Source organism: Tenrec ecaudatus, chromosome 1 (assembly GCF_050624435.1).
Source record: "Tenrec ecaudatus isolate mTenEca1 chromosome 1, mTenEca1.hap1, whole genome shotgun sequence".
Classification (NCBI taxonomy): Eukaryota; Metazoa; Chordata; class Mammalia; order Afrosoricida; family Tenrecidae; genus Tenrec; species Tenrec ecaudatus.
In genome coordinates, this window is record NC_134530.1 from 249,191,418 (window position 1) to 249,205,568 (window position 14,151).

A 14,151-nucleotide genomic window follows, 5' to 3' on the forward strand; every position below is an offset into this window, starting at 1 on the left:
ACTCAAAACCTTCCTCTAGTTCCTGAACGCTTCCTCCCCTCCCAACTATCATGACCCCAATTCTACCTTGCGGACGTGGTTATACCAGAGGATGTACAGCAGTGCAGTAGGGATCTGGTAACACAGGGAATCTAGGACAGACAAACCCCTCAACACCCGCGGTAGGAGTGGCGACACCAGGATGGAAGGGGTGTAGAAAGGGAGAACCGATCTTGGAGATCTATGTGCAACCTCCTCTCTGGGATATGGGCAATGGGGAGGTGGGTGAGGGGAGACGCCGGGGAGGGTAAGATATAATAATTATTTATAAACTATCAAGGGGGAAGGAAGGAGTAGGGGGGGGGAAGGAAACCGAGCTGATTCCAGGAACCCAAGTGGAAGATGAATTATGAGAACGACGAGTGCAACGAATGTATAAGGGTGTTTTGCTCAATTGATGTATGTATGGATTGTGGTAAGAGTTGTATGAACCCCAATAAAAAATTTATTAATCAAAATAAATAAATAATAAAATATTAACAAATAAAACACAAAGAAATAACTAGTAGATAATTCAAGCTATATATATACTATTTGGAAGAAATGAAGAGATACTTGGTATTTTTGCTAAAGTTGTGAGAAAGATGATGTAGGGAAAAAAGGACAGAAAAAGAGTAAAGATAGACGCAATATGGGTCCTACAGAAGGAAATGAGAAAGGAGACATGTATAGAAGCAATTCAAGGTGGATTAGAGAAGCAACAATTGGACTTGGTACTGGAATAGCGAATACAGAAAATTCAAATGATCCAAACTCTCATAGCAGGTAATGAGTCCCTAGGCAGCCTAGAGTGCAGACATGTGCAACATGTAAAGAAACAAGCTGAAAAGGGAGTCTTGAACAGCCATGAGGGGACAGAACAAAGTTGGAGGGATTCACTGACAAGTCAGAATAAACTTTAGTGCATATTAGAACAATCAGGAAGCTCCTCCACATAGTGGCCATGTATTCTTAATAAACTCCTCAGAGGATTCTGCTACAAGTAGCCCTAGCACTTGCTTCGAGATAGACTGGGCTGCAGTGCTTCTCACTCAGTGAATAAAGAGTCTATGGGACATAACCAAATGTAGTGAAGAAAGCTGATGGAGTCCAGTTACCAAAAGATACGGCATCTGGGGTCTTAAAGGCTTGAAGATAAACAAGGGGCTATCTAGCTCGAAGCAACAAAGCCCACATGGAAGAAGCACACCAGCCTGTGTGATCACGAGGTACCAGAGGGATCAGGTCTAAGGCATGAAAGAACAAAAAACCGTAGCATTGTAAATAAGGGGAAGTGCAGAGTGGGGACCCAAAGCCCATCTGTAAGCAACTGCACATCCCCTTACAGAAGGGTTGCAGGGAGGAGAGATGAGCCAGAGTGCAGTGTAGCACCGATGAAACATACAATTTTCCTCTAGTTCCTAAATGCTTCCTCCCCCCCCCCACTATGATGATCCCAATTCTACCTTAAAAATCTGGCTGACCAGAGGATGTACACTGGTACAGATAGAAACTGGAAACACAGGGAATCCAGGGCGGATGATCCCCTCAGGACCAGTGGAGAGAGTAGCGATACAGGGCCGGTAGAAGGAGAGTGGGGTAGAAAGGGAGAACCAATTACAAAGATCTACATATAACCTCCTCCCTGGGGGATGGACAACAGAAAAGTGGGTGAAGGGAGACATCAGACAGTTTAAGATAAGACACAATAATAATTTATAAATTAGCAAGGGTTCATGAGGGAGGGGGAGAGCGGAAGGAGGGGAAAAAATGAGAAGTTGATGCCAGGGACTTAAGTGGAGAGCAAATGCTTTGAGAATGATGAAGGCAACGAATATACAAATGTGCTTTACACAACTGATGTATGTATGGATTGTGATAAGAGTTTACAAGCCCCCCAATAAAATGATTACAAAAAAGAGCGTGGATCATAACCAAGTATGGCTAACACCGAAAAGAAAGGGCATTCCAGAATACTTCATTGTGCTCATGTAGAACCTGCACATGGATCAAGAGGTAGTCATTCAAACAGAACCAGGGATACTGAATATTTAAAATCAAGATAAGTGGGCACTAGAGTTACATCCTTTCATCATACTTCTTAGCTCTGTATGTTGACATATAAGAAGCTGGGCTATGTAAAAAAAGAACGCAGCATCAAGATTTGAGGAAGACTCCTTAACAGCCTGTAAACACGCAGATGATACAAGCTTGCTTGCTGAAAGCAAAAAAGACTTGACGCACTCACTGATGAAGATCAAAGAATGCAATCTTCAGTATGAATTATAACTCAAACAGAAAATCAAAATCTTCACAAATGGACCAACAGACAACACCATGATAGCTGGAGAAAAGACAGAAGCTGCTGAGATTTCATTATACTTTTATCTATAAACAAAGCTCATGGAAGCAACAATTAAGAAATCAAACGATGCATTGCATTGGGAAATTTGTTGCAAAAGACCTCTTTCAAAGTGTTAAAGTGCAAGGATGTCACTTTGAGGACTAAGGTGCACTTGATACAAACCACATTTTCAATCACTTCATATGCATAGGAATGCTGGGGGGATGAATAAGGTAGAGAAGAATGGATACATTTGAATTATGGTGTTGGAGAAAATACTGAGAGACCATGGACCGCAAGAAAAACAAATCTGCCTTGGAGGAAGTGTAGCTAGAATGCTCTTAGGAGGTGAGGACTAAAGATGTCCTCTGAATATGTTGGCAGGAGAGACAGTGCCTAGAAAAGACATCATGCTTGGTCAAATAGAGGGTCAGTGGAATATAAGAAAGACCCTCAACGAGTTGGATTGGCACAACTGGTGTAACAGTGGGCTCAAACATAACAACTGTGAAAATGGCACAGGACCAAGCAGTTTTTCCCTCTACTGTGATACTGGCTCGACAGTATCTAACAACTGTTGAACGTTAGTAGGCAGTGCAAACAGCCATGTATATTGCATGAGTTCTGATGGTCCGTCAGGTTAAGAGCTTCGCTGCTAACTGAAAGATCGGCACTTCAAACTCACCCACGTAGCAGGCGGAAGACCTGGCGATCGCTTTCCTGAACATTACCCATTGCCGTGCAGTCAGTCATTCTAACTCATATTGACTCGACAGGCAAGAGAGAATTTTCCACAGGGTTTCCAGAACTGTAATCCATATGGAAACTGCCTGCTAGCCTCTTGATGAACAAGCCAAGTGGTTATCACTGTGCCACATGATATTACAGCAAAGAAAATCCCATGAAACTACCATAAAGAAGTTCCACCCCTTCAAATGGTACCACCATGAACTGGAATCAACTCAAAGTCACCCAACAAAACACTGAGAGCAGTAACGCTTATTAAAGAAAAAGAAACTATTCATTCAACAAATATGTAGAGTGCTAGTCTTTCATGAAATTTATATACTAAGGGGCGCAAAAAATATACAAATCAAGTAATTAGAAGCACAATGAAACTATAGTATGCCCCAAAGATGATAATCCTGCTCAGAGCAGTCAATGCACAAAAAGGAATACAGGGCCAGGCCCACCATGAGACACGTCCCTCACTAACCCGTAGTGCTACGAGGAACAACACCGGAGGCAAAGTGTGGGGACTGTGCCCCTGTTGACCCCACCACACCGGGGAAAAATGCTAAGAGCGTACAACAGAGCAGCAAGAGGAACAAAGGAATGAAGTCCCAAGGGAATGCCAAATAGACTTTGGGGTCAGGGCATGACACCCCATCAGACAGGACTGGAAAACACTCCTAAAGGTCAACAAACAGACCTGGAACTATTTCTTTTTTTTTTTTTTTTTGGTCATTGGGCTTTTGTTGTTGTTCTTTCGGGTTTTTTTTTTTTTGTTTTCTTTTGTTATTTGGTTTTGCTTTGCCTTGTTTTTGTGCTTATTATTGTCTCTGCATGTCTGTCTAGATAAGATAGGCGGGATAAACAATCCGGAGAAAAAAACAATGGGACTAATGGTTGAGTGGTGGTGGGAACATGGGAGAGAAGGTAGTGGGGGAAAGGAAGTAGACATTACAAAGCCAGGGACAAGGGAACAAGAAGTGATCTTAAATCGAAAGCAATAAGGGCGTAGGAGGCCTGGTAAGGCTTGATCAAGGGCAATGTAACCAAGAGGAATTACTGAAACCCCGAATGATAGTGGGACAAGAGGTAAGTAAAAGGAAATAGAGGAAAGAACTAGGAGACAAAGGATATTTAGAGGTGTAAATACATGCATGAACATTATGTAAATATATTTATATATAATGATAGGGAAAGACATCTATGCATATATATTTATAGGTTTAGTATTAAAGGTAGCAGGCGGGCATTGGGCCTCTACTAAAGTACTCCCTCAATGCAAGAACACTTTGTTTTAATAATCTGGCATTCCGTGATGCCCAGCTATCAAAAGATATAGCATCTGGGGTCTTAAAGGCTTGAAGATAGACAAGCGGCCATCTAGCTATGAATCAACAAAGCCTTCATGGAAGAAGCACACTAGCCTGTATGATCATGAAGTGTCGATGGGATCAGTTATGTGGCATTAAAAAACCAGAACAAAAAAAAATCATTATCAATGTGAATGAGGGGGAGTGTGGAGCAGAGACTCAAAGCCCATCTATAGACAAATGGACATCTCCCTTACAGAAGCGTCACAAGGAAAAGACGAGCCAGTCAGGGTGCAGTACAGCACCGATGAAACATACAACTTTCCTCTAGTTCTTTAATGCTTCCTCTCCCCACTATCATGACCCCAATTCTACCTTACAAATCGGGCTAGACTGGAGAATGTACACGAGTACAGATAAGAGCTGGAAACACAGATAAACCCCTCAGTACCAATAATGACAGTAGCGCTACCAGGAGAGCAAAGGGAAGTTGGGAGGAGAGAGGGGCAACCGATCACAATGGCCTACATATAACCCCCTCCCAGAGGGATGGAGAACAGAAAACTGGGTGAAGGGAGACACTGTTAAGTGTAAGACATGAAAAATAGTAATTTATGTAAATTATCAAGAGGAGCTGCTACCAAGAGCTCAAGTAGAAAGAAAATGTTTTGAAAATGATAATAGCAACAAATGCAAAAATGTGCTTGACACAATGGATGTATATTGACACAATGGATGGATGGATGTATTGTGATAAGTGCTGTATGTGCCCCCAATGATTTTTTAAAAAGAAAGAATATATATGCAACACAAAAGATTATAAAAAGATCAGAGATAACGTGGTGTGGTGATATTGGATTAGTATCTCTTATCATGTGACATCTGAACAATCGTCTGAAGGCAAACTGTGAGCCACTTCCATATGCATTGGTGCTCCACCAAGCGGGATTCATATCCTGAGGATTCTGATCTCTAGCTTTGTTCCTTTTTTGAGGGCAGTGTTACCTAATGGTTAAGATAGTTAACAAGGCAAAAGATGGAAACTAGCTGTGTTTGAATCTTGTGAGTGACAACAGTTCTGCCACTTCCTTATTTTTACTTTAAGCATTAACTTTAAATTCATGGAAAAGTGGAATCCAAAGACAACGGAATTTCCCCACTTTTTGAAGCCTATTTCTCCATCTGTAAAATGAGGGCTAAATGAGTTAATACAGATCAATGCACATGGCACAACTATCTTTATGTATTATTTTTTATTATTACTAACAACAACAACAAAACCCATAGTTGAAGAGAATGGATTTTACACAAGGATGAGTTTGCGTACATGACCTAGGGTACTGGAGAGTCTCCAAGGGTATAACATCCGCAAAAGAAGAGCCACAGTGTATCCTGGAGAAGAGCAGGGAAAGGCAGCAGTTAGTCTGACAGAAGAAGCAGTAAGGAAATAGCACTGAGACAGAAACTAGATTGGAAAAAACAGTAACACTAAAGCAAAAACACTGATGGGAGCACACGGAGATGACCACATGGCCAGCCTCACTATGAGACATGACATCCTCACTGACCTATAGCCCTACAGGGGACAACACTGGAGACACAGTGTGGGAATTGCGCCCGATCTGATCCCGCCACACTGAGGTAAAACACTAAGGGGTGCAACAGAACAGCAAGGGAATGAAGCGACCAGGTCCCCAGGGAATGCTGAAGGTGGACTTTGGGGCCAGGGCGTGGTGCCCCAACAGACTGGACTGGAAAACACTCCTAGAGGCCAACAAACAGTCCTTGAACTAACTACAAACTTTACTTTCTTGTTTTGTTTTGTTGTCATTAGTTTGTTATTGTTTTGTTGTACATTGTTGCTTGGTTTTGCTATGTCTTGTTTTTGTGCATGTTATTATCTCCGTAGGTCTGTCTAAATAAGATAGGCTGGATGAACAATCTGGAGGAGAAAACAATGGGACCGACAGTTCCGGGGGGACATGGGAGAGAGGGTGGTGGGGGGAAAGGTAGTGGTGTTAACAAACCCAGAGACAAGGGAACAAGTGATTCAAATCGGTGGTGATGAGGGTGTAGGAGGCCTGGTAGGGCATGATCAAGGGTAACGTAACCAAGAGGAATTACTGAAACCCAAATGAAGAGTGAGCATGATAGTGGGACAAGAGGAAAGTCAAAGGAAATAGAGGAAAGAGCTGGGAGGCAAAGGGCATTTATAGAAGTCTAAATAAAAGCATATACATATGCAAATACATTTATATATGAGGATGGGGAAATAGATCTATGTGCATATATTTATAGGTTTGGTATTAAGGTAGCAGGAGGACATTGGGCCTCCACTCAAGTACTCCCTCAATGCAAGAATACCTTCTTCTATTAAAATTGGCATTCTATGATGCTCACCTTCCCTACACAACCAATGAAGACAAAGCGGGTGAATAAGCAAATGTGGTAAAGAAAGCTGATGGTGCCCAGCTATCAAAAGATATAGCGTCTGGGGTCTTAAAGGCTTGAAGGTAAACAAGCAGCCATCTAGCTCAGAAGCAAAAATGCCCACATGGAAGAAGCACACCAGCCTGTGTGATCATGAGGTACGGAAGGGATCAGTTATCAGGCATCAAAGAACAAAATAAATCATATCATTGTGTGCCCACCTCCCTGAAAGGATCGCTGAAAACAAATGGATGCATAAGCAAATGTGGTGAAGAAAGTTGATGGTGCCCGGCTATCAAAAGAGATATGTCTGGGGTCTTAAAGGCCTGAAGGTAAACGAGCGGCCATCTAGCTCAAAAGCAATAAAGCCCACATGAAAGAAGCACACCAGCCTGTGCAATCACAGGGTGTCACAGGGATCAGGTATCAGGCATCATCAGAACAAAAAATCTTATCATAGTGAATGAGGGGGGGAAGTGCGGAGTGGAGATGAGCCAGCCAGGGTGCGATATAGCAAAAACGAAACATACAACTTTCCTCTAGTTCCTAAATATTTCCTCCTCCCCCACTATCATGATCCCAATTCTACCTTACAAATCTGGCTTGACCAGAGGATATACACTGGTACAGATAAGAACTGTAAACACAGGGAATCCAGGGCGGATGATACCTTCAGGACCAGTGGTGTGAGCAGCGATACTGGGAGAGTAGAGGGAGGGTGGGTTGCAAAGGGGGAACCGATTACAAAGATCTACATGTGACCTCCTCCCTGAGGGACGGAAAACAGAAAAGTGGGTGAAGGGAGATGTCGGACAGGGCAAGATATGACAAAATAATAATTTATAAATTGTCATGGGTTCATGGGGGAGGAGGGAGGCGGTAGAGAGGGGAAAAATAAGGAACTGATGCCAGGGGCTTGGGTGGAGAGCAAATATTCTGAGAATGATGAGGCCAATGAATGTACAGATGTGCTTTACACAATTGATGTATGCATGGATTGTGATAAGAGTTGTATGAGCCCCTAATAAAACGATTAAAAGTAAGCAACTCTAAAAAATAAATAAAACAGAAAAAGAAATTAGATTGGAATAGTCCAGAAACAGAAAGGGGATTGAGGGTAGCACTGAGGCTTAAAGAGTAACTAAAGCCAACCCAAATTTGGTGCCATCAACTCAACTCCGACTCATAGTGACCCTATAGGGCAGGGTAGAACACAATAGGTCAGGGTAGAAATGCCCATGAGTTTCTGAGAGAGTAACTTTACAGAGCAAGAAGGCTCATCTTTCTCCCCGAATAAGAAGTGATAATGAAAAAGGTCGGGGAATTAAATCAAGTATTATGCATGAAAGTGGGAATGCATGCAAGCATGAACAAAAACAGAAGCCAAACCTGTTCTAGTGGGGCTTATATTAGAGCAAAGGAGGTAGATATTAACTATTCACAAAAACACATACATGTAGAACTGCACTTGTGGACAACTGCCAGGAAGGAATTACACAGAGCTATGAAAGGGTGTAGTAAATCAATGTAATCGAGACAGGAGAGACAAAAACCATCTCTGTGCAGAAGGTGCAATGGGATCTACAGGATCAGCAGAAGTTAACAGAAGGAGGATAAGAAAGGGAGAGCACTCCATGTAGCAAGAGCAAAGGCCCTACCGACAGAGTCTGGCGGACCCAGGGAAAGAAAAGGCCCCCAATCACTGCAAGGGCAGAATGAGAGGAAGACAAAATGAAGGGCTATAGAGCTTCTAGAGGATCTTAAGCCAAAGGATGACACATTTACATTTTGAAAGAATAACTCTGGCAATGTGTGTGTATGAGAGAGCAAGAGCAAGAGCAAGGCAGGGAGGGAGAAAGGGAGGGAAGAGAGAAAGGAGGTTTTAATGAGCGCCTAAAGTGATCTTGTGGCGCAGTGGCTTTGCGTGTGGCTACTAACCAAAAGCTGGGGGTTCGAACCCACCAACTACAGAGACAGAGAAAGATGTGACAGTTTGTTTCTATACAGACTTATAGTCTTAGAAATCCTAAGGGATTACTCTGTCCTACAGACTAGCTTTGGCATTCATTAAGACTGAAACCTCTTAAAGTAGCTCTGTCCTTGGGAAATGGTGAAATCTGAGGCTAGGAGCATGGGTGGCATAGCAGTTCAAAACCTCCAGCTGCTTCTCAGGAAAAAGATGAAGGTTTCTATTCTCTTACAGGACAAATCTACTTGACCCTTTAGGGCCACTGTGAACCAGAATCTATGCAATGACAGGGTACGATTTTTGTTTTGCTCTGTTTTGTTAATTACCCTTACCAGAGCAGAAAACCTCATTGTTAGCCCTCAAAGAGGCTAGTGGGTTCAAACTGCTGACCTGGCATTTAAGCAGCCCAACACACAACCTGCTACACTACCAGTGTTTCTTAAGAAATAGGTAACAAGAGCCCAGAGGAAAGGTCTGAGCTAAAGATAGCCTCAGTTTCTTCATATGGAAAAATAAACCATTAAAAGAATACTTACCTCAATTGTAATGAAGACAAGCAAATACAAAATGATCGCATAATGACTGGTGCATAATGAGTGCTCAAGTGGTAGTGTTTATTATTGGCAATGTTGTGCTGGCTATCAGCTAATACATTAGCTAGTCCCCTTGCTTAAACTTGGCATCCAGTATCAAACCCGAAATCCCTTTTCCTTTTTGAAGATCCTGTCCCAGTTTCATTAATAATGTTTCTCCATATAAATGGAACTATGTATACTTGAGTAATGGAATTGTATGACAAGACAGATAAGGCAACCCCCTGCTTTCAAGAATATAAACAACACAGGCACACACTATGTACCAGAAGTATAAGAAAGTGATAAAAAATAATTAGGTACATAATTTGAGAGTGGAGCTGGATTTGAACTCTGTAACTCCCATAGATCGCCTGAGTAAGAATCAACCAGATGACAGTGAGCTGGGTTTTTCTTATAACTACCAAGTTCCTACAAACAACCATATTAAGTCTGCAATACATGTTTGATGATGATATGGAAGCAAAATATTCCAAATGAGAGGGATACTAAAAGCCACTTAAAGAACCTCTCATTCAACAGAATGACAACAGCAACAACAAATCTTCTAAAAGGTAATATCTTTATCGTAAAGATAATAAGTATATTTGGGAGCAATGTAAGTCATAACTAAGTTGTCCGAAAGGGCTTCAAAATGCTGTTTGAAAAATGGAATTTTTGCCAGGAATTTTTTTGAAGCCTGTCCTCTGGTACTGGTCAGCAAGAAACAATGAAACTCATGGACAGTCTAGAGGTACTAGCCACAATGACTATTAAAACGTAATTAAAATTAAGCTGAATTTAAAATTCAGCTGCAAAGTCACTCAGCCCCATTCCAAGTACTATATAATCACATGTGGCCAGTGGCTACCCTACCAAACATCACAGAATACACTGAGAAAGTTCTACTACAACTTAGCACCAGCCTACAGCAAATTAAAAACACAAACTTTGAATACAACTTTCATCAGTTTGACTTGATGACAGTTTGAGCTCTTTATTTATATTTCAAGATTCTATGGCTCCCATAAAGAAAACACAATTGGCTGCCCTGAGCTCTACATTTTAGGTCTGTTTGCCTTTCGCACACACGATGTTAACAGTGATTGACCCTTCTCTTTGTAAAGATGCTCAATCACACGGACACATAAACCCAATATAAGTGTGGGCTGAGGACCCTTCAGTAACTCGGGGGACGATTTGCCTTTTTTCTATCCTGTATGCAGTTCTTGAAATCACAATATCCGGTCCCATTGTTTTACAAACTATGGATCTCGGTGCTTTCACGTACTCCGGGAGAGTTAGCCAACGCGGCAGTGGGGCACAGGGGTTGGGCTCGGGAGCAATGCCGGGCGGTGGGTGTCCCCGAGGTGTGTGTCCGCCGTGTGGGTCACAACCCTGTTTACCAGGCACTCCCGCGGTCCCCGAAGACACGCAGGGGCCAGTCTGCGGGACCGGAGCCGCCCGAACGCCTGGGAATCCGGTCGGGACTGCTCCTGGAAGGGTCCACGGCCACCTGTGGTCCCGGGGGAGGGGGCCGTCCCTTGACACGGAACCACTTCCGAAGGCGGGCACGCCGGCGGGGCCGGGGACCGAGGGGAGCCCAAGCGCACCGAGCGGCAGGCTCCGGGGCACGACCCCCACGGGCGGGCCGAGCCGGGGTGCGACCACCCTCCCCCGGCCCGAGCCCCCCGCCCGGCCCGGGACGGGCGCGTTACATAAGCCGCCGGCGCCGCGCCGGGCGGCGGGGGCAGGCGGCCAGGGCAGCCCCCGCGCCCCGGGGCCGCTCGCCCTCCCCCGCCGCCGGGGGGGCCCGAGTCCGGCCGGGGGCGCCGGCACCGCCTCCGCGCAGCACGGGCTGGGCGCCCAAGCTTTCGGCTTCCGGCGCCGGCGTCCACACCACCCCAGAAACCCACACAAGACACCATAACAAAAGGCGGCGACGCGGCGGCAACACCGGAGTGGAAGGACGCGGAGGGCCGTGGCGGGGCCGGCGGTTCGTCCACCCACCCGGCCGAGGGCACGGGCCCCCTCCCCGGTCGGGGCAGCGCCGGGGCGGGCGGCGGGCGGGAGGCAGTGGGGGTGCTCGGAGGTGCTACTCACTCTCGTCAGGCAACTGGTCGAGCTCCGCCATCTTGAACGAGCCGCGCCGCTTTTTCAAAGGCTGCCCGCCGCGGTGCATTGTGGGGCGGAGACTGTCTTTGCGAGGGAGGTTCGAATGCGGAGCTCGCTGCCCGCGGCGCGCCGGCCGCCGCGCTCTCCGCGGCCGGCCTCGGGGGCCCCGGAGCGGGCACCGCCGAGCGAGGCCGCGCCCCCGCCCCGGGCCGGGCCGGGCCCGAGGGCAGCGGGGCGGCGGCGGCGCGGAGAGGCCCGCGGCGCGCCTCCCCTGCCGGGCCCGGCGCCGGAGCGCGCGGGGAGCTGCGCGAGCTCCCGGTCCCGCCCGGGCCCCGCGCCCGGCGCGCGCTCCTGGTCTCGCGCAGCGGCGCCGGGAACTGCGCGCCGCGCCGGGCGGCGAAGGGAAGAGGAGGTGGGAGCGCAGCCCTGGCGGCTGGGGCCGTGGCCAGGGGGAGGCACCTGTGGGCCTGCGGGCGGACGAGAAAGCCTTCGATTCGTGCTCGGTGACCCCGGTTATGGCTCACGGTTCGTCCAACTCACGTCCTTCGCCGCCCTCTTACGGAGTGCCCAGGGAGGAGGCTCGGGCCGCAGCTGTCCTGCAAGAGCAGCCCCGAAGCCGGGGTCCCTGCGGCCGCACGAGAGCAGGGGACACCCTCCGCCGCCACGTGGGGACTTGAGCTGCCCGGAGCCTGGCAGGAGAAAGACCTTGAGAGGTCACCAAGTTACTCCTCCTGTAGGCCAGCACCTAACTGCCCACCTCTTTCATCCGCTGGCCACTCTACCTTGTCCCCTGCACTGAACTGGCAGAGGGCTACAACTTGAATAACAGGTTGTGTCGAAAAGCAGTCGTGACCCTGCGAGGTGGTGAAGTACCCTGATCAGAAATACTTAGAGAACACTCCATGAGAATTCTTACCGTCTTGAGAAGGCCAGAAAAGATTTCACAAATCCGGCCCATAACACGCCCCAAATAAACCACTGCTGTTTTTCTACAGTTCCTTTAGCAAATGGTATAGAGCCCCAATCCTTTGCAAGAGTTGACGGGGCTTTCCAGGAGACGGGCAGGCGATTAAGTAGTGAAATACAGCAATGAGTACATTACAGGCCTTAAGTGGTCTGGAGCCCTGGTGGAGTAGTGTGATAAGGTGTTGAACTCTTAACTGCCAGGTCAGCAGTTTGGGAGTTTTAAAAATCATTTTATTGGGGGCTCATACAACTCTTAATCACAATCCATACAGATACCGATTGTATCAAGCACGTGAACATATGTTGCCATTATTTTCAAAACATTTTCTACTTAAACCCATGGTATCCGCTCTTCATTTTTCCCCTTCCTTCCCCCACTCTCCTCTCCCTCATGAACCCTTGATAATTTATCAATTATTATTTTTTCATGTCTTACATCCACTTTTCTGTTGTCTGTCCCCCTGGGGGTGTTATATGTAGATCATTGTGGTTTCCCTTCTCTCCTCCCACCTTCCCTTATCCTCCTGGTATGGAGACTCTCATTATTGGCCCTAAGGGGTTTATCTGTCCTGGATTCCCTGTGTTTCCCATTCTTATCTGTACTCAGGTACATGCTCTGGTTTAGCGGGACTTGTAGAATTGGGGTCATGATTGGAGGGAAAGGGAGCATTAAAGAACTAGAGGAAAGTTGTATGTTTCATCGGTGCTACACTGCACCCTGACTAGCTCATCTGTTCCTTCTGACCCTTCTGTAAGGGGATGTCCAATTGTCTTCAGATGGGCTTTGGGTCTCCACTCTGCACTCCCCTTCATTCATATTGATAGGACGGCATTTCTAAAACACGAGCCTGCCCTGCAGGAGAAAGACTAGGCTTTCTACTCTTATAAAGACTTACAGACAGAAAAAAAAAAGTTACAGACTTGGAAACTCACAAAGACAGTTTAACCCTGTGCTATAGGGTCACCATTGAATCTGAATTGACTTGATAGCAGTGAGTTTGTTTTGTTTGAATATGTGGTAGACTGAGATAAAGACAGGAGCCCTCTTGCTAATAGCAAAGAGCCCAGTTTGAAACCACCAACTCCTCTACAGGAGAAAGATCAGGCTTTCTACTCTTGTAGAGAGTGACAGTCTCAGAAACCCACAGACAGTTCTGTGCTGTCCCATAGAGAAGCTGCAAGTTGGAATCGACTCACTGGCATTGTTTGAGATATTTTTTGAAGATGAGGACAGAACAGTAAACTGAGACCAGCCCAAGCCAAGTAGTTGGATTTGCTATGAGCCACAGAGGAGTCGAGTAGCATGGTTCCATTTGTGTTTTTGGACAAAGATAAGGAAAATATGTTGGTAAGGGACAAGATAAGAGTTCTAAAATCCGTCAGAAGGCTTGGGGCAGGCACAGGAGAGAGAAACATCTGGACTAGTGGCTATAGAGAGTCAGAGACCCATGTTAGGATTTCAGGTGGTAGCTGTGTAATCTGGAACAAAGTCCTTAATTTATTTCTTCAGGCTTTGGTTTCTCATCTGTGAAATGTAGACAGCAGTTGTTGTCAGATGCACAGAGTCAGTTCGACTCGCCACCCAGCCTGTGCCAGTCTCACAATTATTATTTGTTTTGTTTTTAATTATTAATTGGGATTTAATACATATATCATTCCACAGTTCAATTACATCAAGCAAAATTGTAAATTTGC

The 14,151-nt window shown here is 45.9% G+C and overlaps 1 protein-coding gene across 3 annotated transcripts in view; it reads right to left on the reverse strand.

Moving 5' to 3' along the window:
• Positions 1-11,657, reverse strand: part of LIN9 (lin-9 DREAM MuvB core complex component) — a 90,937-nt gene extending 79,280 nt beyond the window's left edge. The window contains exon 1 of one of the 3 annotated variants that reach the window (XM_075531044.1): positions 11,479-11,657. In XM_075531044.1, coding sequence (XP_075387159.1) covers positions 11,479-11,557 — 79 coding nt within the window. In that variant the 5' untranslated portion in view covers positions 11,558-11,657. The remainder of the gene's footprint in view (positions 1-11,478) is intronic. The other 2 variants (XM_075531035.1, XM_075531026.1) reach the window with 2 other exon arrangements.
• Positions 11,658-14,151: the final 2,494 nt, after the last annotated feature.